We start from the raw sequence: 26,303 nt of genomic DNA, 5'->3' as shown, positions 1-26,303 counted from the left end.
CAATGGAGCATTTTGAGTAGCTTGACCCCCAAGTGTAATTTTTCTCAGTTTTTTTGCACAGTTTGTGAAAGAAAGAAAACATAGAAGACCTCTTTGTCCTTTTCTGGTCCAGTTCAGAAATACTACACTGATTGTACGATGAGGGCCAGAAAGTATTGTTACGATGTCATGACTTGAAGGACAACGATAATATTATGGGCCACACCAGTGACAGGGGCTTAGCACAAACATTGTAGTGACCCAGGTTACTAAGGAAACCAGTCTAGTTCAAGAAGTCATCTGACAAGACTAGGGTGAGACTTACAGGGTAAGAATTATAGTAGAGTGTAATATTATGCACTATAATACGGATCAAACTCATGACAGGTGATCAGGAGATGAGCAGCTTCTGGATGGTGGTTTCTTGTGCCCCAGGAGCAGTCAAGGCAGAGACATGATGAGAGCAGTTTGTCTGCTATTGTGTCATCAATACAGCCCACTTAGTTGCTTCTGTGATGTTTCTGTGGATGGTGGGGAATGTAACTGCCACTCTTATACCATTCTGGGATTTTTTGAATATGGTGTTTTCATATTCGGTAGCATGCTGAACACTGGTAAGACACTGCAGCTATTCTAAACATCTCTCTCCATCCCATAAATAAGCATACTCAGAGTATAGACATCTTCTGCCTGTTACGTTAACAGCCAGTGACCTTAATCCCTGCTTGCTCAGTCTGTGTTCCCTTGTCGTTATGTGTAACCTTTGGAAAACGCCCAGTCTCAAAATGGAGCATCAGTTAAATACAGACACAGATGAAAATACAGGTATATTTACCTGACATATTTTGATGGACATTTAGATAATACTGATAATGAAAGAACAAGGAAATGCAGCAGGATATTTAGAGCCTGTCCTCACAATGTTTTAATCATTCTGTCTTCATTTGGTCAAAGTAATGCTTTCCTCTTGATTAGTGGAGATGATTCCTCACTGAGGAGTGAAAGGAAGAATTAAAACACAATCAAGCAGCAACGGATCCCAGTTCAACAAGCCCTCCAACGTTTTTCAGGCAAGAAGAGCAACTTCCATTTGTGTTTTCAACACCACTTTCTCATACTTAGGATCAGTGATTGAAAGCCCTGCCCAAACGCACAATGCTAATAACTCTTCATTTTCAATGGGCAGTTTTCTTTGCAACAGTGTGTCCTGAACTAGATGCAGAAGAGAAGGACTGTCCCAGGAAAATGGGGACAATATGAAGTACTGTATAGTGCAATAGCCTTGGTCTTCGTGCCTTGCTTAAATTCACTTGCAGGGGCTCGTAGGAGCAGAGCGGGTTCCCTGTCTCACAGGAAGCACTGTCGTAAAGAGAGCCTTGACTGTTTCTATGTTTGGAGCTTTCCCAAATAAAATTAACCCTTTCAAGTATTGCTGGCAGCTTCCCCCAGCTTGGTACTCTCCAGGCATACTGAACTCAGTTCCTATCTTCCCACTGGCTGAGGCTGATAGGAACCGTAGTCTAAAAACATCTGGAGGGCTAACTTGCGAGAAATGTGGGTTACACTTGGGAAATTTCCATATGACTTCATTCAACAGCAGTACACGAGGGCAGAATTCAGCCTCAGCAAAGATACCTGTGAACAGTTTAATAGCACAATTGTCTTTCAGTCATAATAGCTTGATTCTTTTTTTTTGTTTGTTTCCTTCAGCATCCTTTGTTCATTTATGTCTTGATCATGGTTTTGGAGCAACAGTTGCTAGCAGTTCAGACTCATCACTGTTAAGAGCAGCCATCTCTTGTCAATTCATTATCAAACAATCTTGCACCATAACTTTGCAATGAAAGAGGCTGTCAGCTCTGCTTCCATAAAACTGCATCTGCCCATTCCTCCACATGGTAGGTGATGGGAGCCATCAGACCTCACTCAAAAAGATCAAGATAATCAGGTTCCTCACCCTGCTGGTCACAAGGGTATCGCAGGAGCTCCTTCCCCAAAGATGTGATGGGCTCATCCTAACAAAAAGAAAACTATTACAAATGAGAAAGCATCCTTCTAAATTAATCCCCCAAACCATTAAAACCCATCAAAAACCAGCAGCTCTCGGCCTCCTGAGGACTGACTAATATTTGCTGGTACAAAGATGGGGGATGGAATCATGTAAGGTAGCTCAGCTGTCATCACCATATCTTAGTACTGTAAAGTCGGATCAGAGTTTGGAAAAAGTTACTCAGGTAGAACTACATTTCCCAGAATTCCTTAGCTGGTATGGCCAGTGGCTGTGTCATCTCAAGCGATCTAGGAAATATAGTCCAAAACATAACTTTTCCAAGCCTGAGACAGACCTAAGATGTTAAGAACAGCTGTGGCAAGTTTTTTCATCAGCTGAATTTGAGTCCAGCTTTGTAACAGGAATTATGTATAAATTCTTGTGAATGAAATGGTTTATATTAACTATTTACCCTCACTTCATTTCAATCGTTGTCTCTTTCTTATCTTTAAGGCAGTGGTCCCCAACCTTTTCCGAACTACGGACTGTTTGGGGGGAGAGGTCAGCAGGGGAGCTCATGGGTGGGCGGGGCACACACTTGCGCATGCATGGGTGGGTGGGGCACGCTTGCAGGTGGGCAGGGCGTGCTTGTGCGTGAGCAGGGTATGCTCACATGCATGCACGAATGGGTGGGCCGTGTGTGCGTGCATGGGGTGGCGGGAGATCTGTCTCCGCAGTCCAGTCCTGCCAAGGCCTCAGAGCAGGGGTTGGGAATCCCTGCTTTAAGGGTCTGTGTTTATTCTTTTGTCTCTGTTTACATCTTTCATCTTGCAAATAAAGCAAAACTGCTCTAAATCAGCACACCTGCTTGGTGGGGCAGACACGTTGAGGGTGGCTGGCAGCCTGCCACCATTTGACTCACCTTATGATAGTCCACCAAGTCAGCCAATGTTGAATGCTGCAGCTGGTCCACACCAAGGAAGCTGTAGGAATCCCCGGAGGCATCAATCAGGAAGTGTTTGCAGCCTTCTGCTGACAAATATGACAGAACGTAACCTCTAATCTTTTCACTGACCCGGATCAGAAAACTCCCAGGCACCAAGCCTCTCAGAAGTTCTTCTGCTTTCTTAGTTGTTAAAATACCTGTCCCAGAAACAAAGAGACATTTATTTATTCATATCCCTCTCTCCTTTCACCCAGACCAGTAACCCTTAATGGGGCTTACAAAAGGATTTAGAAATCCAGATACATTAGTTATAAAATCAAAAGGTGTGGAAATATTAAAATATAGTAACTTAAAACAATTTGAAACATCTACAAGAACCAAAGAAGAGCAGCATCTGCCATTGAAATTCCTTTCTCTGCAGCCCATTCAGTTGCCAGAAGCTTCCTTGAAGGGAAAGGTCTACAAGGGCAAGGAGGTGGGGTGGGGTGGGGTGGAGTGGGGAGCTTGGCCTCTCAGGAAAGGCTGTTTCATAGCCTGGGGACAGCCAACTCAAAGACTTTCATGTCCTTCACAGATGTGCCTGTGGGGGTGGTGTAAGCAAGGGAAGGGACTCACCTGAAGATTTAAAAACCTGCGGAGTTTAGATGGGGAGATGTGGCTCTTCAAATAGCCTAGACCCAAATTAGATAAGCTTTTATAGGCACACTAACCAAAGGCTGAAGAGCTGGATAGCTCAGTGAGATGGAGTACCTGGCCATGGAGCCAGAGTTTGGGAATTTGATTCCACCCCCTCCTCCATTCCTCTCTTGGCTCTTCTGTAGATAGATCTTGGCTGAAAAAAACAGATCTCCTGCCAGGTCCCGCGGCCAGAATATCCCTGAGATCAGCCAGCAGAAGGGGCATATGCCACCACAGAGATATTTCTGCTTTTAAGAAGGGGCTTTAGGTCCAGATTCCCTACACCTTGTGCATTTTTTTTTAGTTAGGATTATGGTGAAAGTGATCTCACTATGAAAAGTTAACAACTTTCCTTAACTTAGTGTCTAGAGATTTGTTGGTCTATAATTCCCAAACATTCTGGGTCATGCAGGTGGGAAAAGATGGAAACTAACTGCAGCACGACTGGATCCCGCTCAGTACTGGGCTTACTGCAAATGGGAGGGGGTTGATTTAAACTTATCCTTCCCTCTGCCTGAGGGCTAAAACAAACAAACAAACAAACAAACAAACAAACAAACAAACAAACTAACTAACTAACTAACTAACTAACTAACTAACTAACAAACAAACAAACAAACAAACAAATAAATAAATAAATAAATAAATAAATAAATAAATAAATAAATAAATAAATAAATAAATAAATAAATAAATAAATAAATAAATAAATTTTTAAAAAAGCACTGGCTGGCCATGAATGGTTGGCTGAACTCAAAACGGGGCCCAGCACTTACTTGCAAATGGCAGTAGCAACATTTGTCCTGTCTTAAACCTTGTGACAATTGCTACTTGGAAGTAACTCCCCTTAAGCTCAATAGGTCTTGCATAAGAAAGTTTTGTTACTGGGCAAGAAACCTCTCTGGGACGCATCAGAAAAAAGACACCATGTACGAATGGCCTTCCTTTCGGAAAAGAAAGGAAGGCCATTCTTCTGAATGGGTGGGAAAGAAGTGGAAGGAAGAGGAAGAGGGAGGGCAGACCTATTGGCAAGGTGGGGGGGGAATGGGACAAGGAAATATCCAGGCAGCCTTGTATAAGTCATGAAGTCAGCAAAGCAGATTTGTTGTGGGACAGATGCCCTCATTTGGAAGGCAAATGATGTTGGGGGTTTTGCAACCTCGCATACTGCCTCTAGTAGGTGTGGCCGGGAGGGAACTTTCTGGGGTGGGGTCTCACTAACAGCATGAACCAATAGTTCCTTCTCTGACGTTGATTCAAAAAGAGACCCTCCAACCGCTCTGCCTTTCCCCCTCTTGGTGGTCTGTTGGAAGCACTGAATCTGATGAAGTTTTTTTGCTGAAAACAGTCATGTTGTTAGATTGCTGTTATCTGTTCACGGTAATGTTTCTGAATGAGTTATTGAGACTGTAAGTGCCGATTTATGACAAAAATGGGGTAATCTGGGGGATTTGAAGCTATTCTACTTTGTCAATGCCTGCACTTCCACTGTGCAGATGGAGGAATTCAAAACCCTGCAACAAATAACAATCCCACTTGCATTTGAAATCAGCTGACTGACAAATGGACACTACAAGACGACTTCCACCTGGAATTACCCTAAGACTTCCTTGCCCGTTGGGCATTAAACTTAATATTTAGTTAAGCTAAACATGCAATACTTGCAAGTGTTTACGCAGCACCCTGCCCTGCCCTCTTCTGTTTCTGGTAAGTAAAGGTTAACCCCCAGAAGTCACAATTCTCCTTTTAAATAGGTCACACAGCACAGTCCCCTGGTTGCACAAACCATTCAACAGCTCAAAGTAAGCATTTTCAAAATGAAAAGTGGAATTTGGTTTAATGAGTCCCAGGGGAAGAAAACTGGCCACCAGATTTCTGCAAACTGCCCACAGATCTAACCTAATCTGGTGCGGGACACCAAGGAGAACAGTAGTAAACACCAGGATTGGATTTGCAGGTACAAGATTAAGAAAAAGTGAGTACATCGAGATAACCTGCAAGGCAAAATCCCTTTGGGCAGGGGTTCCCAGAACTGGGACCCCCTCAAGAAGAGAAGGCAGAATACTCACCATGGAACCAAGGTGCAATCCTGTCTGTCGATTTCTCAAAGCCAGCTCGGAGATGGAGTTGTTCCTCCTTGAACCACCGCACAATGCCTTCCTGTGTAGAACTGGAGATGGTTCTTTGGACCGCCTGCTTCCTGTCATGACAAAAGAATGGATGGTTTACAGTTTTTAAAATGTGCCCTGGATTTAACCTTAAAACAAACCATGTTTTATATATATAAACTACACCCTAGCTGTACAAGTGGTCCTGTGCTTTCTAAGACCACTGGCAGCTTTACATGATAAGACTCAACCTACCGTACATTTGGTAGGGAAACTACTATAGGAGATGAAGGGGAGAGAGGGACACAATTATATGGATATACAGTCCAGGGTGACTGGGCATACAGTAGCCAGAAGCAAATGAATTAAAATACATTACAGTTCAGATGTAGTTGGTCTACTCAGCTTTGTTTAGGATGCTTTTTCTCTCCTCCTCACCCCCATCTTAGAGCTTTTGCAGGTGACAGGCATATTAGTATACAGTCTAGTAGGTCTAGCACAATATTAGTAGGGTCAGTGCAAATATTGGTAGAATGAGTGGGGGAGGAGAAGCTTGCAGCCACTGTGTAAGACCACCAAACCTCAAATATACTTTGTATTATTTCTAAAGTAAAGGTAAGGGTTCCCCTTGACATTTTTAGACCAGTCATGTCCAACTCTAGGGGGCAGCGCTCATCCTGTTTTTCAAGCCGTAGAGCCAGCGCTTGGCCGAAGACAGTTTTCATTGTCACGTGGCCAGCGTGACTAGGGAGCACTGTTTTACCTTCCCACCGAGGTGGTACCTATTTATCTACTCGCATTTACATGCTTTTGAACTGCTAGGTTGGCGAGGAGCTGGGACAAAGCGACGGGAGCTCACTCCATCGCGTGGATTCGATCTTACGACTGCTGGTCTTCTGACTCTGCAGCAGAGGCTTTTGCAGTTTAGCCCTCAGTGCCACCACGTCCCTGGTGTATTATTTATATGTCAAATCAAATACTGTCTTGCTGCATAAGGTAAAAGGCCCACCCTAATCCCATCAGCCAAAAATTTTCATAAGCAAGGCAGCAAGGCTATGGCCATCCATTGTGCATCGCCAGTGCTTGACATCTGGAGGTATATTGTCTCACAGTACCTGAAATTGCCATGCAGCTGTCATGACTAATAACTGTTGATGATTCTAGCCTTCAGAAACCTGCCTGATCCTTATTAAAGTGACCAAAGGGTCAAACTATTTCATGGCAGGAAACTTTTGTATGGTATCTTGTTTACAAACAAAACTGCTTTCATGTGATTGCTCTTCTAATGTAAAGACAGAGTTATTTTGCCGGTGTGATTGCTCACTCATAAAGGTTGGCTGCCTCATCTCCCTGGAACATACTGATTTCCAATGACTCATAATGCATTATCTATCATCTATCATTTTCGACTTGGGTTAGAGGCCATCACTGCACCTTGTGTAAAAATGACGTTTGAAAGGCAGGGACTGCCGACATGCAAGGGAGTGATTCAACTGCTACTACAAGGGGTCAGCAACGGGGGTCTAGCCTGATCTATCAAGGGTCCCATCTAACCCACCTGGCCTCCCCATATGGTCATGCCTTGATTGCCTGGATGTTCAGTGATTCCCAAGCTTTTCTAGAAGCTTCCCCCATTCCAAAAAATTCAAAATGCTTCTCCTTAGTTGCTGCCAGCAAGAACCTTAAGCAGTAAGATGCTAGAGGTTTTGATCCAACCACTTCATCTTTGGCCTTGCCCAATACTGGAAAAATGGTCCTCTGGACACATTTCTCAAATTGAATTCCAATCTCAAGTTGAAAGATCTTCCATTTCTACAATGCCAAGACCTTTATGACCTTCCATCAACCAACCAAGCTTCCGTAATACAATTCTCTGTTTGATGGGGCTACGTGGGGGGGGGGGTGTCTCAGTCTTCCTTCTAAACTTTAAGAAGCATCAGGAGAGGGAAACCAGAGCCCCATGACCATAAACCACAGTGAGCACAGGTCTCACATGTCCTTCCCCAGGGGCTCCCTTTCAACTTTTCTTTCCAGGTGACTCACCTGTGTGGTTCTCCATTGGCCAGTCGAGCAGGGAAAGGGAGGTTCTTTGGCTTCGGTGGCAAAGGTGGAGGAAGCTGCTGTTTTTGCTCCCCTGCCTTCACAATCTTGGAAATCTCAGCAGCTTTTCCTTTGTGGATGCCTTGTAGGGACAACCTCTTGTAGTCATCTCGGGCATTTTTGGCGAGGGAGCGACGCCTTTCATCAGCTGCTTTTGACCGCCGCACTGAAACAAGAAAAGAACAGTATCACCCAGCTGTTTTATGTAAGAGCCAGAAACATCTTTCCTATTAGTAAAATCTTAACATGCACAAGTTGTTATCCCTTGCTGCACATCAACTCATGCATCCTGTGCCAGATGCATGAGTTGTTATGCAACAGGGGATAACAAGCAGGATAACAAAGGATGATGCCTTACCTCATGGCAATTGTCCTATGATTTATGCCATGACACATATTCCAGCACAACTAAATCATAGGATTCTGGCCATTATTTTGCAAGATGCCTAAATGTCCATGCTGATTGATCGATGCTGCTGTTTTCTCTGCTTGTCAATAGATTTTTGGGTGGGCCAGAGCAATTGCTGGCTCTATAATCTGATGGTTACATTGCAATTACATGTATTAAAATGCGTAACACACAAGGAAGTATGAGGCTACCTTTCTTACTGCTTAAGAAGCACATGAACTCCAGTATGGATCAGGACCCACATGCAAGAGGCCATGCTGGCTGAAGGATTCTGAGACATGTTTAAAAAATTAAAACCTTTTCCACGCATGGGGAAGAGGGAATTTCAACCCCTCCCTCAGCTCCTCCCCAATTCATTTTCCTTTTCCTGGTCCTTCCCTTCTCTAATGATGGTTGAATGGCTATTGAACTTGTAGGGTGTGAATCATGCAAGTAAAAGCAGAAGTTAATCTCAAACTTCCAACTATCTCAAAAATTCTCACCTATCTCAAAATACATAACTGCTTTGCTACTGAATTCCCAGGAGTGCACACAGAAAACAAAAACAGGGTGGGGCAAACAGAGCAGAAGCAGGAAAAAGAAACAAAGCCAATCAACCACTCCACGCATGGCAACCAGCTATATAGTATGAATCGCACAGTATGTTTTTTTCTTTGGCTTATACATCTGGTCTTGTATGTCTAAATTGTCAAGAACATAAATAAAAACCATGAAATTTACCTCTTTCCATTCCATGAACTGCTCTGTGTCAATATAAAAAGATTAAACTGAAATGTTTAGATACCAGCTGGCTTCTGTTTCATTAAATTAATTTAATTCCACCATATTTATGTGGAGGACTTGGCATAGAAGTACAGTACTCATTCTGTGTGGATCTGTAATTGTTTTGGTCACATCCTCTCTTTTTTTATGCAATGCAACTGCTGAGGCTACAGTTTGACTGATTCCTCCCTTTGTAGCCCTTTTCCACTGGAGATTATCCCCAGACTAGTTTCTCCAGCTCTGACTGGCAGCAGATCTTCTGGGTGTCAGGCAACTGTCTTTCACTGCCCTGTTATCCAAGATGCTTTCCTGGCAAGGGTGGCAACAGATGTCAAGAATCTTTCTGCACATGAAAGAGAGGAAGCTACCTTACACAAGGAAACTCTGTTTGCTCATCTCTCTGGCAGCAGCTACCTGGAGTCTGAGGTCAAAGTAGATGAAACAGCAGCTTCACGTTTAGAGGGTGATTCTCTTAACTATTGATATTAATCTGATTATTGCAGCACAAGCTTCTCTCATTCTGTAAATTCACTTGCTTTGTTTGGTGATTGGTCACTGGGAAGCAAACAAGCTTCATTTGCAGGTCTGGTGGCTCAGGCACGCAATTGTGGGATGAGCAACATGCTGTCACTTTAAATAAAAAGCTGCCGTTTCAGTTTGTTTGACCCTCAAGCAGATATTTCTCAGCACCAGGGGCCTGATTCTTTTTTAAAAGATTTATGACACGGATTGAAAGGGTACCAAACAGGTGCTCTGCCACTAACCTACAGAATCCTCCTAGGAGGAGGCAGGACTTAGGACATGCCCCCAAAGGTACCATATTTTGAAGTGTGATTCTGTACTGAGGACACCACATAGGGACACATTTGGGGGATAGTTTCATCGCAGGAGAATGAAAGGTGAGCATCAGCTCAGGGTGACAGGTCTCCATCCAAAACATTCATAGAATGCCTTACAAGTTTCCACCCAATCAGGATCTTCCTTCTCCAATTTCTGTAGAGACTCATTGGTGGCATTTGCAGTCACTTCTCCTCGCACACTGGTTTCGTTTCCGGTCATCTTCATCAGTAGATCTTTGCTCTGCCATACATACACAAAGAGAACGATTTCACTTAGGGTACCAATCATTATTCTCTGAGCTAAACATTCACATTTGTCACAAACAGACAATTCTATCATCTTCTTCTACAGAGGCCAAGAACTTTAAATCCTTTTACCACTGGATTATTAACCTTAACATTTAATTGGAAATTAAACATTTCCCTTTCACTATATTTGTGGCCAGAGTCACATACTGGACAAACCATATAAATTACTCTTCCACGGCATTCCCTCATCCAATGAAGCTCAAAGACAGTTCAAAGGTCTCTGAACTGCGTTTACAAAAATTCAACAAAATAGATGTAATGTTCTGTTTATATAGATTAGAGATATTTCTTGAACAATTCTTTCTGCTTTGTTTCTTATTGTTACTGATTTTAAAGTATTTTGGCCAATGGTAGGCAGGAAACAAATTAAACTTCCCAAAATATTAAGGACTGGGAGGTCTCTCTCTCTCTCTCTCTCTCTCTCTCTCTCTCTTTCTGTGTGTGTGTGTGTGTGTGTGTGTATCACACAGGTACATGGATAATATGAGTGTACACACGCACTATAGGCAATGATGCTTCTCATATATCACTTTGAATAGCAATTCTGAAAATGTTATTGCCTGGCTCCAATCTTTAAAAAAGCTGGGGGAAATTTTGGAGTTACATTCTGAAAAGGGAATTTCCCATACCTCTGAAGATATGTGTACCTCTATTTGGAGCCTCCTTGTCACTACAGTCTACTAATTCTGAGGAGCTAGAGCTTATCCATGGCCTTTAAAAATTAATCCAGCCATTTTAGAGAAAGGGACAAAGGCTTAAAGTCCTGCCATAGCTATAGCTCTGTAGTTTATCACGCATCCTCACATTATATCGCAAGCAGACAGTCCTGTATATTAAGCAAGTTTGAAAGTTTCCAACAATTTTAGAATTTCTCACCTCAGGGTGGCTGAAATCATGTGCTTAGCATTTTAATTCACAATTGAGTAGGCCCATAGAATTAATGGGGATTTGGTGAGTCAACCACTTTGAATCATTGATTCAGATTATTGATTTGAATTAAATGTTAATCATTGATTCAAAGTCACAACGAGATTAATCAGTTGAATTTACAGTGGAGTTCTCACCAAATTCCCACTGATTCAATGGATCCAATTTACGTAGTGTGGCTTACTAACCTAAACTACAGGATTTTATCCCCTGTGTTTGTTTATGTTTTAGGTAATGTCAGCATGACTTATCTCTCAAGAAAGCTGAAGCATAAGCATTGGTATTGGCATAACATTGTCCCAGAGAAATCTGGATTCTTTCCTTACCTGCTGAAAGCCATACTTCCTTGATTGATGATTCATAGACTCAGCTAGCATCTCCTCTATACTTCTTGTTTTATTCACAGAAGACTGAAAGTCAACCAGATAGAATACGGGATTGTTAGCTTTACATCCATTCCTAGATGTGAATGAATTTAATTCTAATCCAAAATATGTGGATCAGGGGAACACCCACTTTACTAATCTAAATGTCAGATTATTATGAACCAAGTTCCCAGGGAGATACACAGTTACTATCTCTCAGTCCCACTTGCTTCATCAGACTGTTGTGAAACAAAGAACTATGTATGCAATTCTGAGTTCTTGGGAGAAATTGCAGGGGAAAGACAGAAAGACAGGAAGGTAGGCATACAGATTAACAGATCTGACATGTCAACACCCAAACAATATAAATACTTCAAGAATTAAATACATGATGTCACATCTGATACTCTAAACACATTGCTGAGTCTATATGAATCAACAACAACAATGCAGAAAGTTATGTCCAGAAAGTTTGGGGTCATGCAGAAGGGCTAACTTTAATTAAAAGGAAAGAAAGAAAAGTGAACCTAGATGGCAATATGCATTAAAGGATGGAGCAATCCATTTATTTGGTGACAACAAACTTTATGATACAGCTACAATATACAACCAGATGTATGTCTGCATCGCTATCAACTATGCAACTGCAAAACTGATTTATTTATTTTGCTCCTCCCAGATCTTTCTGGCAACAATTTGCTTTAAATACAGAAACCTTTTTATTTAAAAAAGGAAAATGTGTGGGTAAACATTTTACTCAATATGAAATAATCCTTCTTTTCTGTTCTTCAACATTTTGGCACGAATGAAGGCTGATATTATTACTCAGATCATTTACATTTAGTTATGTAAAATGAATTTATTTTGTTGCTATTTTGTATAGACTTACAATGCCACTGCCCCCTTCCTTTTGCAATGGCCTCCTCGTCACCAAACATTCTAGTCACGCTTATGGGTAAAGTGATTCTGTTCTAGATAGAAACCTGTACAGTAATAACAGTAGAAGGAGCAATAAGGGCAATGAAATATCCAGAAGAGGGGGAATTGGGAGTGAAACACGATTGGAACAATGAACCATTGACATTTTTTACTATTTTCACTGGTAGGCTATGTCTCCAGGTGAGCACCTAGCCACCCTAGAGTCTATGAGAAAGGTCAGGGAAATCTACACTGGATTGTTCAGTGGTTTAGGAATCTGGCTGTGGGGCCAGAGGTTGGGAGTTCTCTTCCCCACTGTAACTCTTTGACAGAGCTGGACTCAATGATCCAGCTTTACAGTTCTATGATTACACACATATGCATATGTGCACGCACACACACAGATAGACAAAAATAAGTTTGAGAAACCCTACATTTTTTCCCTACAAACTCATATTCCTTGCCAAACATCGATACCATCTGGGACTTAGGACTGGTCACACCATCAGGCTGGATCAGACACCTCTTTCATACAGATTGTAGGGGCAGAAAAGATGGCAGTGGTGGCGGCAACAGCCTCCTTTTTGTTTGTTCCAAGCCCCTGGCCGTTCCCCTCTGGCTTGGAAATGTTGAGAACTGTTGTTTTTTCACATAATACAGTGGGGTCTCTACTTAAGAACGTCCCTACTTAAGAACAATCCAACTTAAGAACAGCTCCATTTGCTAAATTTTGCTTCTACTTGAGAACAGAAATCCAAGATAAGAACAGGAAAAAAAACCTTTCCTGCTCTTTTTTTAACCTTAGGTCATCTTAGGTTAAAAAAAAAATTCTCCCCCTAGTGGTAGAGTACGTATTAACCAGCTTTGCATTAGTTCCTATGGGAACTAATGCTTCAATGTACGAACGCACCTCTACATAACAAAAAAACAGCCAGAACGGATTAATTGGTTTTCAGTCCATTCCTATGGGAAATTTTGCTTCAATTTAAGAACGTTTCAACTTAAGAACACCATTCCAAAACGGATTAAGTTCTTAAGTAGAGGTTCCACTGTAGTTTCTATGGACAGAAAAGAGCAGATACGGATTAAATGGTTTTCAATGCATTCCTATGGGAAATGCAGATTCAACATAAGAACTTTTCAACTTGAGAACCACCTTCCAATACGGATTAAGTTCTTAAGTAGAAACCCCACTGTATTTCAATGTGGTAGAAGACACAATCCAGTCTCCAGCACCAAAGTCAAATTCAGTTGCCAGAGTTGTTGGTTTCTGTACATGAAACAGGTATTGGGTGCCATCTTGCCCTTTGCCAAGCTAAAAGGGAAAATATTTCTCAGCAATCCCATACATGCTCTGAGTACCATACTGCATTTGGGCATACAGGGAGGACGCCTTGCCCAGTAAAAACAGAAGACAAATATGGAAATCAGCTTATTCAGTCAAGCATGTGAAGAGAGCCATTCTTATGTTCCTGCAGTAGCTTGCTTGTAACAGTAGTAGAGCTGTATCCCACACAGCTCCGAAAACATCTGGACATCATCTGGGTAAACCTTGAGTCATATGGAAAATCCCATCAAAGGTAGCACAATAACACTCATGTTTGAATTTCCACAGAGTAGCTGGTTTAGTCCATAGTAGCAAAACCCAGGAAGAGTCCTCTGACACTTTAAAGACCAGCACACTGATGAACGCATGAGAATTTGTGGACTGTAACCAAAAAGCATAAGCAAGAACAGAATTCAAGCAAATGAGTGCACATCAGTTTGTACCCATCGTGTACTTGAGATACACTCGGTTCAAGGCTTATTTCAAACATAGGCTGACCTCCAAGTTCTGAGGGAAGTACTTCTGTCAGAGTGATGTGAGCCCAGGTGATCTTGTGACCAGCCTCCTTAACAAACATTCCTTTGCATTAAATATTAACACAAATGGAGGGCTTATCCAAAGGAGTGAAAAAAGGGCATTGTTTTGCTCTTCGAATACCTACTGTTAATGGTAACTTCTGGAAAGTACCATTTTCCATATCTGCACTTAAAATGTTAATTCTCCTGGAGCACTACAGCCTGGATAACCATTTGCCATGACAGATTTTCAGTCTCTAAAAATGCAAAGTTTGGAAATTGGTTTGTGTACTACACAACTCCCCCAATTTCCCAGCTAGGGATTCTGGGAGTTTTAGTCGACAAAAGAAACTCTCCCAAGCTCTGAAATGCGAAGAGATCTGATAGCATACAGTCTGACCTCTACTTATGTTTCCTGAAAACACCAACCAATTCACAAAGGAGCTCTCTTAATGTCAGCTGAGTGTTCGCTTGTAAGCTGAATAGTAAAACGTGAATATTAACCCAAACAGAGTTTTTGACAGGAGCTGGAGCTTTTCTCACTCCCACCTGTTCATCTCCTATTCCAGAGGATTTCCTTTCTCTGTGTGTTTCTGACCCACGTTGGGTGTTGGATGGAGAATGTGAAGACAAGGTTGCAGGAGGCTCAGTAATTTTTTCTGCTGGACGACTTCTATGAGGGAAAGAAAGAAGACAGTTGACGGGGGAGGGAAAAGCTTTTCAAATTATGCATTTTTTCATTGGCCAAATTTTTACTGAGCTTCAAGAAGAGATATTTTAAGAATGAGGAAGATGAAGTTTTGACAAGGGCATGGTCTCCTATAAATATGTAAATGTGTATCAACACTTCTGTTTCTGTATCTTATAGTTTTCAACAGGATGCTTTTTAAACTGCTGCTCCCTGGATTTCTGGTGTGTGTGTGTGTGTGTGTGTGTGTGTGTGTGTGTGTGTGTGTGTGTGTGTGTGTGTGTGTGTGTGTGTTGTGTGTGTGTGTGTGTGTGTGTGTGTGTTGCCTCTGGGAGTTGTACTCCAACCCCAACCCCAGCTCTGATCCACAGAATGAGAGGGAGGGAGACGGTGTGTATTACTGGAAATCTCTGTGTATACTTAAGTAGTACCATTCTGGTTTCATAGCATGAGGACTCTACTACTTCAAAACAGAGTAAAGTATTTGTATTTCTGTTTATCTCTTCTCAGTGTACATTTCTGGGAAGGGCTGGTAGTAGCCTGAGGTAGGGAGATGTATGCCAGGAATTTGGCACATGGAAAATGGTTGTACACATCCTACTTGAGAATCATCCTGGTAGCCTAGCTGCGCTTGCATTTCAGTTTTTTTTTAAAAAAATTAAGCCAAAATGAAGAACAGGCAACCTCCATGATAGATCTTACATAGCAAAAGAATTGATGATCATGCAAAACAGGACTGTAAACACTTACTGTATATGCATGCACTTGCATGGGATGTGTAAAAAAAAAGATTTACTTTTCATGAATTCATGGTAGATTTTCGGGGATAGTTACATTTTTGCACTACAACTACTAAAATCCACTGGCCATGGAGGGCATTCTGGGAGTTTTAGGCTTAAAAGTAACTTCCCCTCACTGTTGCCTTGAAACCAAAAGCCATACACAGAATAATACTGTACTTCCTCTCAAGGAACTACCTTTGCTTAACCAAAGGATCCAAATAAGAATAGCAAGGCATCGTTTATTTGTAAAACGATGCCTTGCTATTCTTACTTGGATCCTTTGGTTAAGCAAAGGTAGTTCCTTGAGAGTTGTAGTTCATAGCAACCTATTAGGGTAGTTTATGAATTCTAAAAGGGTTTGTACTACTTTGTATTACCTTTCACCTGAATGTTCACCTACAAGTTCCTAAGTTTTTACCTTTTTCCGAAAAGAAACTCCTTTTGGCTCGGGGGTGGGGGGGAGACCCCTAGCTAGACTGGAAGAACCAGTCTTGTTGTTGTTGTTATTGTTTCAAAAGTTTATGGAGAACCATACTAACCTTATTGCCTCTGCTTCCAAAAGTGACTGCTGCCTCACTCTTTCAGCAAGAATTTCACTACAGAGCAGGTTGTACGGCTTATCAAGTGGGTGCTCACCCATGACCCACACCCAGACGTCACCATCTGCTCCAAGCTTCCACTGCACAGATTTTCCATGGGCTGCAAAAGAAATTAAACCAGGCAATGGAGGGTGGTTAGCTCAGTGGACTGTGTATCTCGTAGTGGAAGCAATGACTGAGAGTTCAGTTCCTCACCGTACTTCCCACAAGAAGAGGCAGTCTGTGTGGTCTTGGGCAAGCTACAGTACATGGCCCCAGCATGCCCCCAGAAGAAGGGAATAGTGGTAAACTACTTCTGAGTATTCTGTTTCTAGAAAACCTCAGAAAAGGTCACCACAAGTTGGAGTCAACTTGATGGCATATTGTTATTGTTATTAATGGAGGGTGACATATTCAAAGTCTTGAGGAGATCAAAGAACGCTCAACAACAGGAGTAATGCCCAAATGGTAAAAGTAAGCCAGCTGTCCCCACTCTTATCTCCTATCTCTGTCAGCAGAGATGCACTCGTGAAGGAGATGACATAGGTTAGAACAGGTTTTGCCCTTCCAGGTGTTTTTGGCTTACAGTTCCCATCAGCTTCACCCAAAATGGCCACCAGTAAGGGACTGTGGAAGAGGTAGGCCAGCTCATCGTATTAGCCCTACCCCTATTCAGCACAACAACTGGTAATGTACTTGTGGAAAGTGTAGGCCATTGATTCTGAAACTGGAAGATGTGCTCCATTAGGGTGGCAGAAAAACATTCCTAGGGTGGGTGTGAGACTGTGAGATTTTCATAAAGGAAAAAAAATGCAGATTTCTAGATATTGTTAGCAGAATTTGAGATTTCTCAAGAAAATCTGCCTGTATTTATTTTTAATTCTAAATCACATTTTGCTAACCTTCCCTGTTATTTCCTATAGTATTCCCAACACACTCTCATTCAGCATTGTCGGAAATCTAAAGGGTGACTAGGCTTAGCTGTTCATAGTGTGTCCACCATAGCCAGGGACTAAGACTTGGTAGAGGAGAGGCGTCTGGTAGAGAACGCTTTGTCCAGAGCCTCTCCAAATCTGGAGTAGCTCTAAACAACTGAATAGCTCAAGGCAGTTTCCTGCTTAATTAGGAATTATTAACAAACACAGTGACAGCTGGTGTGGTGTAGTGGGTGGCGTGATGGACTAGGACTTGGGAGACCTGGGTTCAAATCCCCTCTGAGCCATGGAAACCACAGAGAGGTGGCCTTGGTTAAACTACTTCTTAAATATAGTATATCACATATCTTGAAAACCCAGATGTGACTTGATAGTACATAACAGTAAAACAGACCAAATTGCCTTCAAAATACCAAGCAATTTTGACTGGTACAAAGCAACAGTCTTTCACAATGTTGTAAAGCAGAGCACAACAGCGCTACATCTCAGTGACGTGTACTCCATTTACAGCTCATAACCTGATTATTCAATTACTATTTAAATGCTAGTTATAAATTTGACATATTCCTACTATTGTAACCAAATTATGTGTTATACAGTAAAGGAAACTAGCAAGGCCTGGTTTGTAGGCATAATATGAAACTGAACAGTACTGGAGCATTTAGACAGTTGTTCACCATGCCTGCATGATGACATCCCCGTAATTATCATCATATCCAGTCCCTGGTGGCTTTATTACCTCAACCATCACCACCCAAATTCATGAAGTGTTGCCATGACCCAGGGCTGAAAATTGCCCATCCATATAATTAATGATTCTATTATGTTGGCCCAAGAGATAGCCACCTCCACTGTGATTTTGACCCTTCATCCCCTTTGTGTAGTACAGCTGCATGTCATAGCTTTCACAGGTGTCTTTGGTGGGGACACAGGAGAGGACCTTCTCTGTTGCTGCTCCCAGATTCTGGAAGTCCCTCCTACAGAAGGCCAGCCTGGCCACATCATTACTGTCCTTCCACAAGCAGATGAGGACCTTGATCTTCAGGCAAACTTTCCTTCATTGACTGGCTGCCTTAGTTGGGCTTTTAAATAGATTGTTGTGTCTTACTGCTTTAAATGTGCTTTTGGCATTGCTTCTGTTTACTGTCTTTTAATGTGGTATTTGTTTGATCAGTATACTCACTGTTGTTAGCTTTAAATGTTCTTTTAATGATGCAAGCTGCCTTGGGTCCTTTTTAAGAAGAAAGGTGGGATAACAATATTTTAAATCAATCAGTCAATCAATCAATCAATCAATCAATCAATCAATCAATCAATCAATCAATCAATCAATCAATCAATCAATCAAATAAATAAATAAATAAATAAATAAATAAATAAAAAAATAAATAAATAAATAAATAAATAAATAATAGTACAATCCACTTCTCCCAGTCTCCTTGGATCCATTCAAGGAAGCAGTAAAAGTACAGAACTTCACTGGGTGCACTGTTCTAGTTATCCATTATTTTAATCCCAGTCAGTGAATAAAATAAATAGCACAGATTGCCTATAACAGCAGTCCCCAACCTTGTTAGCCCCACGGACTGGCTGGGGAAGGCGGGGCACCTCCCTGTGCTTGCGCGCATGCATGAAGGAGCGGGGGTGCTCGTGCAGGCATGCACACACTCATGTGCATATGCAAAGGGTGGTGCAACACTCGTGTGGGGCACATGTTCATGTGCATGTGCAAAGGGCGGTGTGGTGCTCAGGGGGCACCCGTGCACATGTGTGAAGGGGTGGAGAGCTCTCACAAGGGTGCATGCATGCATGCACAGGTGCAAACAGGCTGTACGCAGGGGGAGTGTGTGCAGGGGTGGGGGGGAGGTCTGTCTCTGTGGCCCAGTCCGGCTCAGGCCACAGACCAGCACCAGGCCGTGGACCGTCGGTTGGGGACCTCTGGTCTATAACATATTGCAAGCACTACAGCCAGGCAAAATATGCAGAAGAATGTAACTGGCGAATATTTACTTTTTTATGTGTGATGTGTAACATTTACAGGTTGTTGTTCCTCCCCCCCACATTATTTTGGGGTAAGAAAAAGATTTTATGGGCATTCTGAAGTAACTTTAACAAAATTTTGCCATTTTCTTTCTTTTTAAGATGGTCTTTTATTTGAAGGTTAAAAACTGCAATGGTAATGAATTAAAGCAGGCTTTCTTCTATAGAGTAGCTTTCCAATTTCTGAAACACAAACAAATGACTTCATGCAAAGGCTGACATCATCTTTTTTTAAAATGAGTTTCCATGGTTTGCCAACAAATTTTAATAGAAAATCCAGAAAAAGGAAACTGCTTGGTTTAATGTTTTTTGTTCTTGTTGCTTCTAACTGACAATTAATTTTGTGGTTTGTGTGTGTATGTGTGAAAACTGGCCTGCAGGCCCACTGAAATTGACCACCCTAATTTAATGCCAAGTCCATGGATTCTTCTCCATACTAACAGCACTAAAGTTCGTATTAAATATTGGTTAAAAAACCCAACAGTGACGTAGAAGGCCCTCTCCTGTGATCACAACCAAGCACATCTGTGAAGATGGTGGGACTGAGAGAAAGGCCTCCCCTGATGAGCTTAACGCCCAGGCAAGCTCATGAAGGGAGATAATGATCATGGCCCTAGATTTCTTCCAGTGTTTTCCTTCTTTCATCTTTTCTTCATTCTACATAAATCCATCTTTTTCTCTAATTTTGTTTCACAAAGAACAGAACTTAGTTATAGAATTGTTACTGAACATTATTAGAGATGATAAATTAATTTGTGGTATAGGTTTTAAGTTAAGATTAGTTTATTTGCTGATGATTCTTTATTAACAATAGAGAACCCATTTATGGTTATCAATTGGGTTAAATTACATTTGAAAGAATGTGGAGAGATAATGGGGTTACAGATAAATTTGCATAAATCAGAGATGTCGTTATTTATTATAAAGAGGAAAAAGACGTCGTTGGGAAAAATCAGATGTTAATATATAAAAGTCTATTAAATATTTGAATTTAAAATATTTTTAAAAAGAAAATTTTGATAAATTGAAGCAAGAGAATAAAAGTAAGTTAGATGATTTTAGGAAGATGGGGGTTTCTTGGTTTGGTAAAATAGCAGTGTTTAAAATGAAGATTTTACCTAAGATTAATTTTTATTTATGATGTTAACAGTAAGGATAACAGAAGGAGAGCTGAAAGACTGTCAAAATATGATTAATACATTCAGTAATGGAGAGAGGAAAGTAAGGATTAATGAAAAGATACGGTATAAATCTCAAAAACAGGAAGGTAAGGTCTTCCTAACAGATTATATACCTGACAGAATGCCTCCTCCTGATGAGATCTGCCTGACCTATTCAATACTCTCAGGTGGGGAGCTTGAGACCACTGACCCCAAGAGAGGCCAAACTACCACGCCTTCTCAGTGGTAGCCCCTCACCTCTGGAATGATCTCCAACTTGAAATCCATCTGGCCCCTTCATTCGTGATTTTTAAACGATCTTGGAAGACTTGGCTCTTTAGGCAGGCTTCTCTGGAATTGACATCTACTTTCCAGTGTTTATCTCTGTTCCGCCCTCTTATCTCTTAACTATTTATGTTTTTTTCTTTCTTTACATTGTATGTTTTATTTTTGATTTCAATTTTTGATTTGTATTTGGTTTTGCTTAATTTTGAGTTTATATCCACCCAGTGATGGTTGTGATTTGATAATGTCTTTATTTCGTGTCTTATTTTTCTAGTGTAAACCACCCAGAGTGGCCTTGTAGCCAGATGGGCAGTACAGAAGTCGAATGAATGAATGAATGAATGAATGAATGAATGAATGAATGAATGAATGAATGAATGAATAAATAAATAAATAAATAAATAAATAAATAAATAAATAAATAAAACATGTATTTAAAACTATATCTCAGGTTAATAATTTAATATGCTAAACTTGGAATCACAGGAAATTGGTTTAACACCTGAGAATTTTTTTTAAAAAAATAAGGGTATTATTTAAAAAACTGAAAACTCTTTTTCTTAAAATGTTACTAATTTGGATACTGTATAGAAAAAATATTTATTTCATTAGTGTCTCCAGTATATCCAGTTGTAGAGTTGGAGAAATTTCCAGGAAATTTGAAATAAAATTTGTAGAATGTATTGCCATAGCTAGCTTTGTAGGACATGGGAGGAAGAAAAGATTATTTTCCTTACATGACATAAAACAATGTACTGTAGTCCCCCTTGGGGGGCTTCCTTTGAGTTTCTCCACAGGTAAGCAGAAGGATTGCACCCATTTATGTAACAGGAGCTGCAGAGCCAGGATTCCTGTATCATGATACAGTCAAAATTTGTTTATGAAGAACCAAGTTATTAAATTAAAAGGTTGGTTGGGAAAGGTGGATGATAATGAGCAAATAATAGCAGTACAGTACTAGGATTGGAAACAATATATTGGTTTAATTTTATTCAGTTAGAGAAATAGACTAAAGACTGTATAAAAAGAAATTGTATTTATAAGGATCTTAAAAGATTTGAAGATTCGGTGTTACAGAAGGAAAAAGTCATAGAATCATAGAATCATTGTAGGATTGGAAGGGACCTTGAAGGTCTTCTAGTCTAACCCCCTGTCCAAGGCAGGAGACCTCATACCATCTTGGACCTCATACCATCCTGGACAGATGGCTGTCCAACTTTTTCTTGAAAGCCTCCAGCAATGGGACAGCCACAATATTGGGAGGCAGGCTGTTCCACTGCTTAATGGTTCTGACTGTCAGGAAATTCCTCCTTATTTCCAGGTTGGATCTCCCTCTGATGAGTTTCCATCTATTGATTCTTATCCTACCCTCGGGTGCAGTTAAGAATAAATCAATGCCCTCTTCCCTGTGGCAGCTTTTCAGATTTTGGAAGGCTGCTATCATGTCTCCCCTCAGTCTTCTCTTCATTAAGCTAAACATACCTAGTTCTTTTAGTCATTCTTAATAGGATTTAGCCTCCAGTCCCCTTATCATCTTTGTTGTTCTTCTCTGCACCCCTTCCAGGGCCTCAGAGTCTTTTTTGTATTGCGGTGACCAGAACTGGACACAGCACTCCAAGTGCGGCCTCAACAGTACGGTATAGAGTGGTACTATTACTTCCCGTGATCTTGATGCTATTCCCCCTGTTGATGCAGCTTAGGACTGTGTTGGCTTTCTTAGCAGCTACAGCACACTGCTGACTCACCCTTAGATGGTGGTCCACCAGGACATCTAAATCCCTCTCACAGGTACTACTGTTGAGCCAGGTACCACCTATCCTGTACCTGTGCATCTGGTTTCTCCTGCTTAAGTGCAGGACCTTGCTTTTCTCACCACTGAACTGCATCTTATTGGATAGGGCCCAATGTTTGAGTCTATCTAGATCCTTCTGAATGTTGAGTCTATCTTCCAAAGTATTAGCAATTATTTCCAGCTTTGTGTCATCAGCAAATTTGATGAGTGCTCCTTCAATCCCCTCATCCAGGTCATTTATGAAGATGTTGAAGAGCACTGGGCCCAAGAAAGAACCTTGAAGGCCCCCACTGCACACTTCTCTCCCAGTAGATGTGGTTTCATTGAGGACCACACTTTGGGTGCGGTTGGTCAGCCAGCTGCAAATCCCTCTGGTAGTTGTGCTGTCTATCCCACATTGTTCTATCTTATGCAGAAGTAGGTTGTGGTGTACCTTATCAAATGCCTTACTGAAGTCAATGAAAATAAGATAGTGAAAGGGACAACAAGTGAAGTTTATAAGATTTTAATAGAAGCAGAAGGCTAGCAAGATGTTCTTAAAGCAATATAGAAATATGATTTGGGAAAAGAAATAAGTTCCAAGCTGTGGAAGACTATATGGGATAAAAGAATATTAATGTGCATATGCATAAGGATAAAGGAAATTTTTTATAAATTAGTCTGGAGATGGTATTTAACTCCAGTGAAATTAAATCATATAGATACTAAATATTCTAACTGATGTTAGAGAGGATGTAAGGAAGTAGGCAGTTATTTCTATATGTGGTGGGAATGTGAGAATATATTAAAAGTCTGGAGGTCAGTCTTCAAGGAAATGAATGAAATAATTAAGTTAAATATAGAGGCAAACCCCTAAGATGGCTCTCTTATCAATATTTGATAAGAAGCAATGGACTTTGGCAATGAAAGGTTTCATTTCAATTTTTTTTAACAGCAGCAAGATTAATGAAAACAAGGTTTTGGTAAGTGAAGCATGATTTTCAATTGGGTGAATGGTATAAAGAAGTTTAGAATGTAAATATTAATGATAAATTAGTGTGTAATTTTAAATCAAAGAAAGGTGAGATAAATAAGAATATTTTATTGATATTTGGAGAGATTTGATCGACTTTCTGTTAATAAAATGAAAGGGTTGTGTATCTTTGCAAGAATCAGTGTAGCTTTGGAAGGTGAATAGGGCTTCGTAGATGCAGGAAAAATGGTTATATGTGGTCTTGATGGGCCGGGGGCACATTATGTACTTTGTTTATGTATTTTTGTGTTATTAAGGTATCATTTAGTTATGTTTGCTTTTTTGGTTTTTTTCTTTTCTGTAACTTTTTTCATTTTAAAAATACTGTAAAAATAATAAAAAAGAAAACTGGAACTATAATGGTCCAGAGAGTTCTATAGGAGTAATTTACAGAAAAGGAAATGCATGCAAGTTCATGCACTCTTCCTCTTATGGAGGAACGTAAATGGACTTGTTGTTGCTTTCTCATACCACAGGTGCTTGGTGCCTTCAAAACTCTCATTCTTTTTCCAGACTTCCTTCTCCAAGGCAGGAAGGAAGACATACACAGTGTTAAGTAATGTTTATGAGGAAACCATTCATCTGTAGTGGAGCAGAGAAATTTCTGCCTGTGTATAAAAGCTACTGGAGTGGATCAACCTGACTTCAACAATTGTTGCTGAACAATTGGCTGCCTGTGTACTTGATTTAACTAATAGTCTGGAGACATAACCATGTGAAATGGAAAATCATCACCTTAAATCTCACCTTTAATAAACGTATTACAAATCAGACAACCTTTCTCCTTCTCTCTCTTTGTGTTGAAGGAGCAGAGGAATAATTTTGGCTAATCTAACTAAGCAGTTGTTTGTATTAGTATTCTAAAGCACTATATAAAAGCAAAGTATTATTTAAGTCACAAGGAAAGTACTTTTTACACCCAAAAATTGCATTACATTGTATCCTATTGTACAGCAAATTGACCTGGTAATGTATTTGAATGGGTACAGCACTATCTTATAAAAAGAGGCAGTAACAAGGCAACAATATACAAACACCAACAACAAAAGAAAACAACAACAACTCAATAAACATAACCAAAATTAGTGCACCCATCTCCGGCACCAACAGAGATATGGTTTCTCCAAATTATTGGGTACAGCACTAACATCATCATAGACACCACCAAGGCCAAATAATCGTGGATTCCCTCCTGGGTTCTGCCAAATCCTCTCACACACTGACCTTTCCCCGGTGCCAGTTTTGATAGAGTTGCCACTGCTTCTCTTTCCTTCCACTTTCTGATCTGCTCCTGCCTCATCTTGAAGAACAAAATCTGCTTCTGCTCCTCGCTGAGCTCTGCCAGGAGTTCTGGGTCCACATACATGTCTTTGAGGATTTGCTTCAGCATGGCTACTGGGGAAGTCCTCTGGGCAGGAGAGTTCTCTGCCAAGAAAGCAGACTTTGCGAGAGGGACCAGTTGCTCTCTCTTTCAGTCGCCTGCCTGGCTGGCAGAAGCACATCAGTGCCCCAAAGGGGAGACACAATTATCCCCACCCTGGAGAGAGACAGGAATGCGGGCTTTCCACATGGCAATTACACTCCCAATGACTGCACCTATTTTAGCTCTGACTTCCTGCAAGGACCAACTAAAGTAAACAAAGAGTTCACAGGAAGGAAAGAAGCCAAGGAGAACTTGGCTGCACTCAGACACCCAAGGAGTATCCAAGGTGACACAGAACTTTTAATTTTTAAATAAAAATAAAGCAGTAACAACTAGAAAAGAAACAGGTTGCTCCAATTGAATACTGTCAAAACATTCTCTCTATGGCTAAAATCACAGGTGTGGTTTACCTCTCCGACTCAGTAAACATGCTTTTTTGACACCAGGAAATTAACATGGCAGTCACACAGAGGTGAACCCTTCCCTGAAATCTTAAGACAGTAAGTGCTGGCAAACACCCACAGATAACAGTGAGAGTGCCAGCGTGATTAAACACCAATGCTGAGAAGTGAGATATTATTCTCCTATGCACACACAGGGACGTGGTGGTGCTGCGGGTTAAACCGCAGAAGCCTCTGTGCTGTAAGGTCTTTAGATCTTCAGCTGTAAGATCGAATCCACGTGACGGAGTGAGCGCCTGTCGCTTGTCCCAGCTCCCGCCAACCTAGCGGTTCGAAAGCATGCAAATGCGAGTAGATCAATAGGGACCACCTTGGTGGGAAGGTAACAGCGTTCCGTGTCTAAGTCGCACTGGCCACGTGACCATGGAAGATTGTCTTCAGACAAAACGCTGGCTCTGTGGCTTGGAAACGGGGATGAGCACCGCGCCCTAGAGTCGAACATGACTGGGCAAAAATTGTCAAGGGGAACCTTTACCTTACCTATGCACACATCAATTGTGTCCAACATAAGTTGTCACAATTCAGTATAGGAAATTCGAGAGTTGTCACATATCTTATTCCACGTGGGTGGGGATTTGCTCCTCTTTTCTGCGCTCAAACTGGACGTTAAGGAAAATGTGTGGCTCCTGTGATTAACCCATTTTCCCTCCCACAACAGGCTACATTAAAGATGTGTGCCTCAGCAATCAGATGTGCACATTATATGAAATTTAGTTCATTAAATTAATGCAAAATAAAATTAACACCAGTTATCTGAATGTCTGTTGGAAATGTGAGAAGGGAATTGGTACATACTTTCATATGTGGTGAGAATGTGAAAAAGTATAAATATTTTGGAAACTAATCTTTAAAGAACTAAATGACATATGTGAAAAGATATAGAATTTAATAGCTCTGTAATCAATATTTGAGAATGTGGAATATGATAAGATGACTAGAGAGTTGATTACAAATTTATTAACAGCAGCTAGATTA

At 41.0% G+C, this 26,303-nt stretch overlaps 1 protein-coding gene across 1 annotated transcript; it reads right to left on the bottom strand.

Moving 5' to 3' along the window:
- Positions 1–792: 792 nt before the first annotated feature.
- SH2D4A (SH2 domain containing 4A) lies at positions 793–25,025 on the bottom strand. The gene is made up of 9 exons (XM_073004012.2): positions 24,669–25,025; positions 16,182–16,341; positions 14,722–14,845; positions 11,374–11,457; positions 9,929–10,052; positions 7,745–7,967; positions 5,663–5,793; positions 2,892–3,112; positions 793–1,994 (listed from the first exon to the last, which is right to left on the bottom strand). The coding sequence occupies exons 1-9, from the start codon at positions 24,832–24,834 to the stop codon at positions 1,902–1,904; spliced, it is 1,326 nt and encodes a 441-aa protein (XP_072860113.2). The 5' UTR covers positions 24,835–25,025; the 3' UTR covers positions 793–1,901.
- Between the last annotated feature and the right edge of the window lie 1,278 nt (positions 25,026–26,303).

Source organism: Pogona vitticeps, chromosome 6 (assembly GCF_051106095.1).
Source record: "Pogona vitticeps strain Pit_001003342236 chromosome 6, PviZW2.1, whole genome shotgun sequence".
NCBI classification, from domain to species: Eukaryota; Metazoa; Chordata; class Lepidosauria; order Squamata; family Agamidae; genus Pogona; species Pogona vitticeps.
The sequence above is the reverse complement of the archived record's forward strand: the minus strand, read 5'-3'. Positions and strand labels throughout refer to the sequence as shown.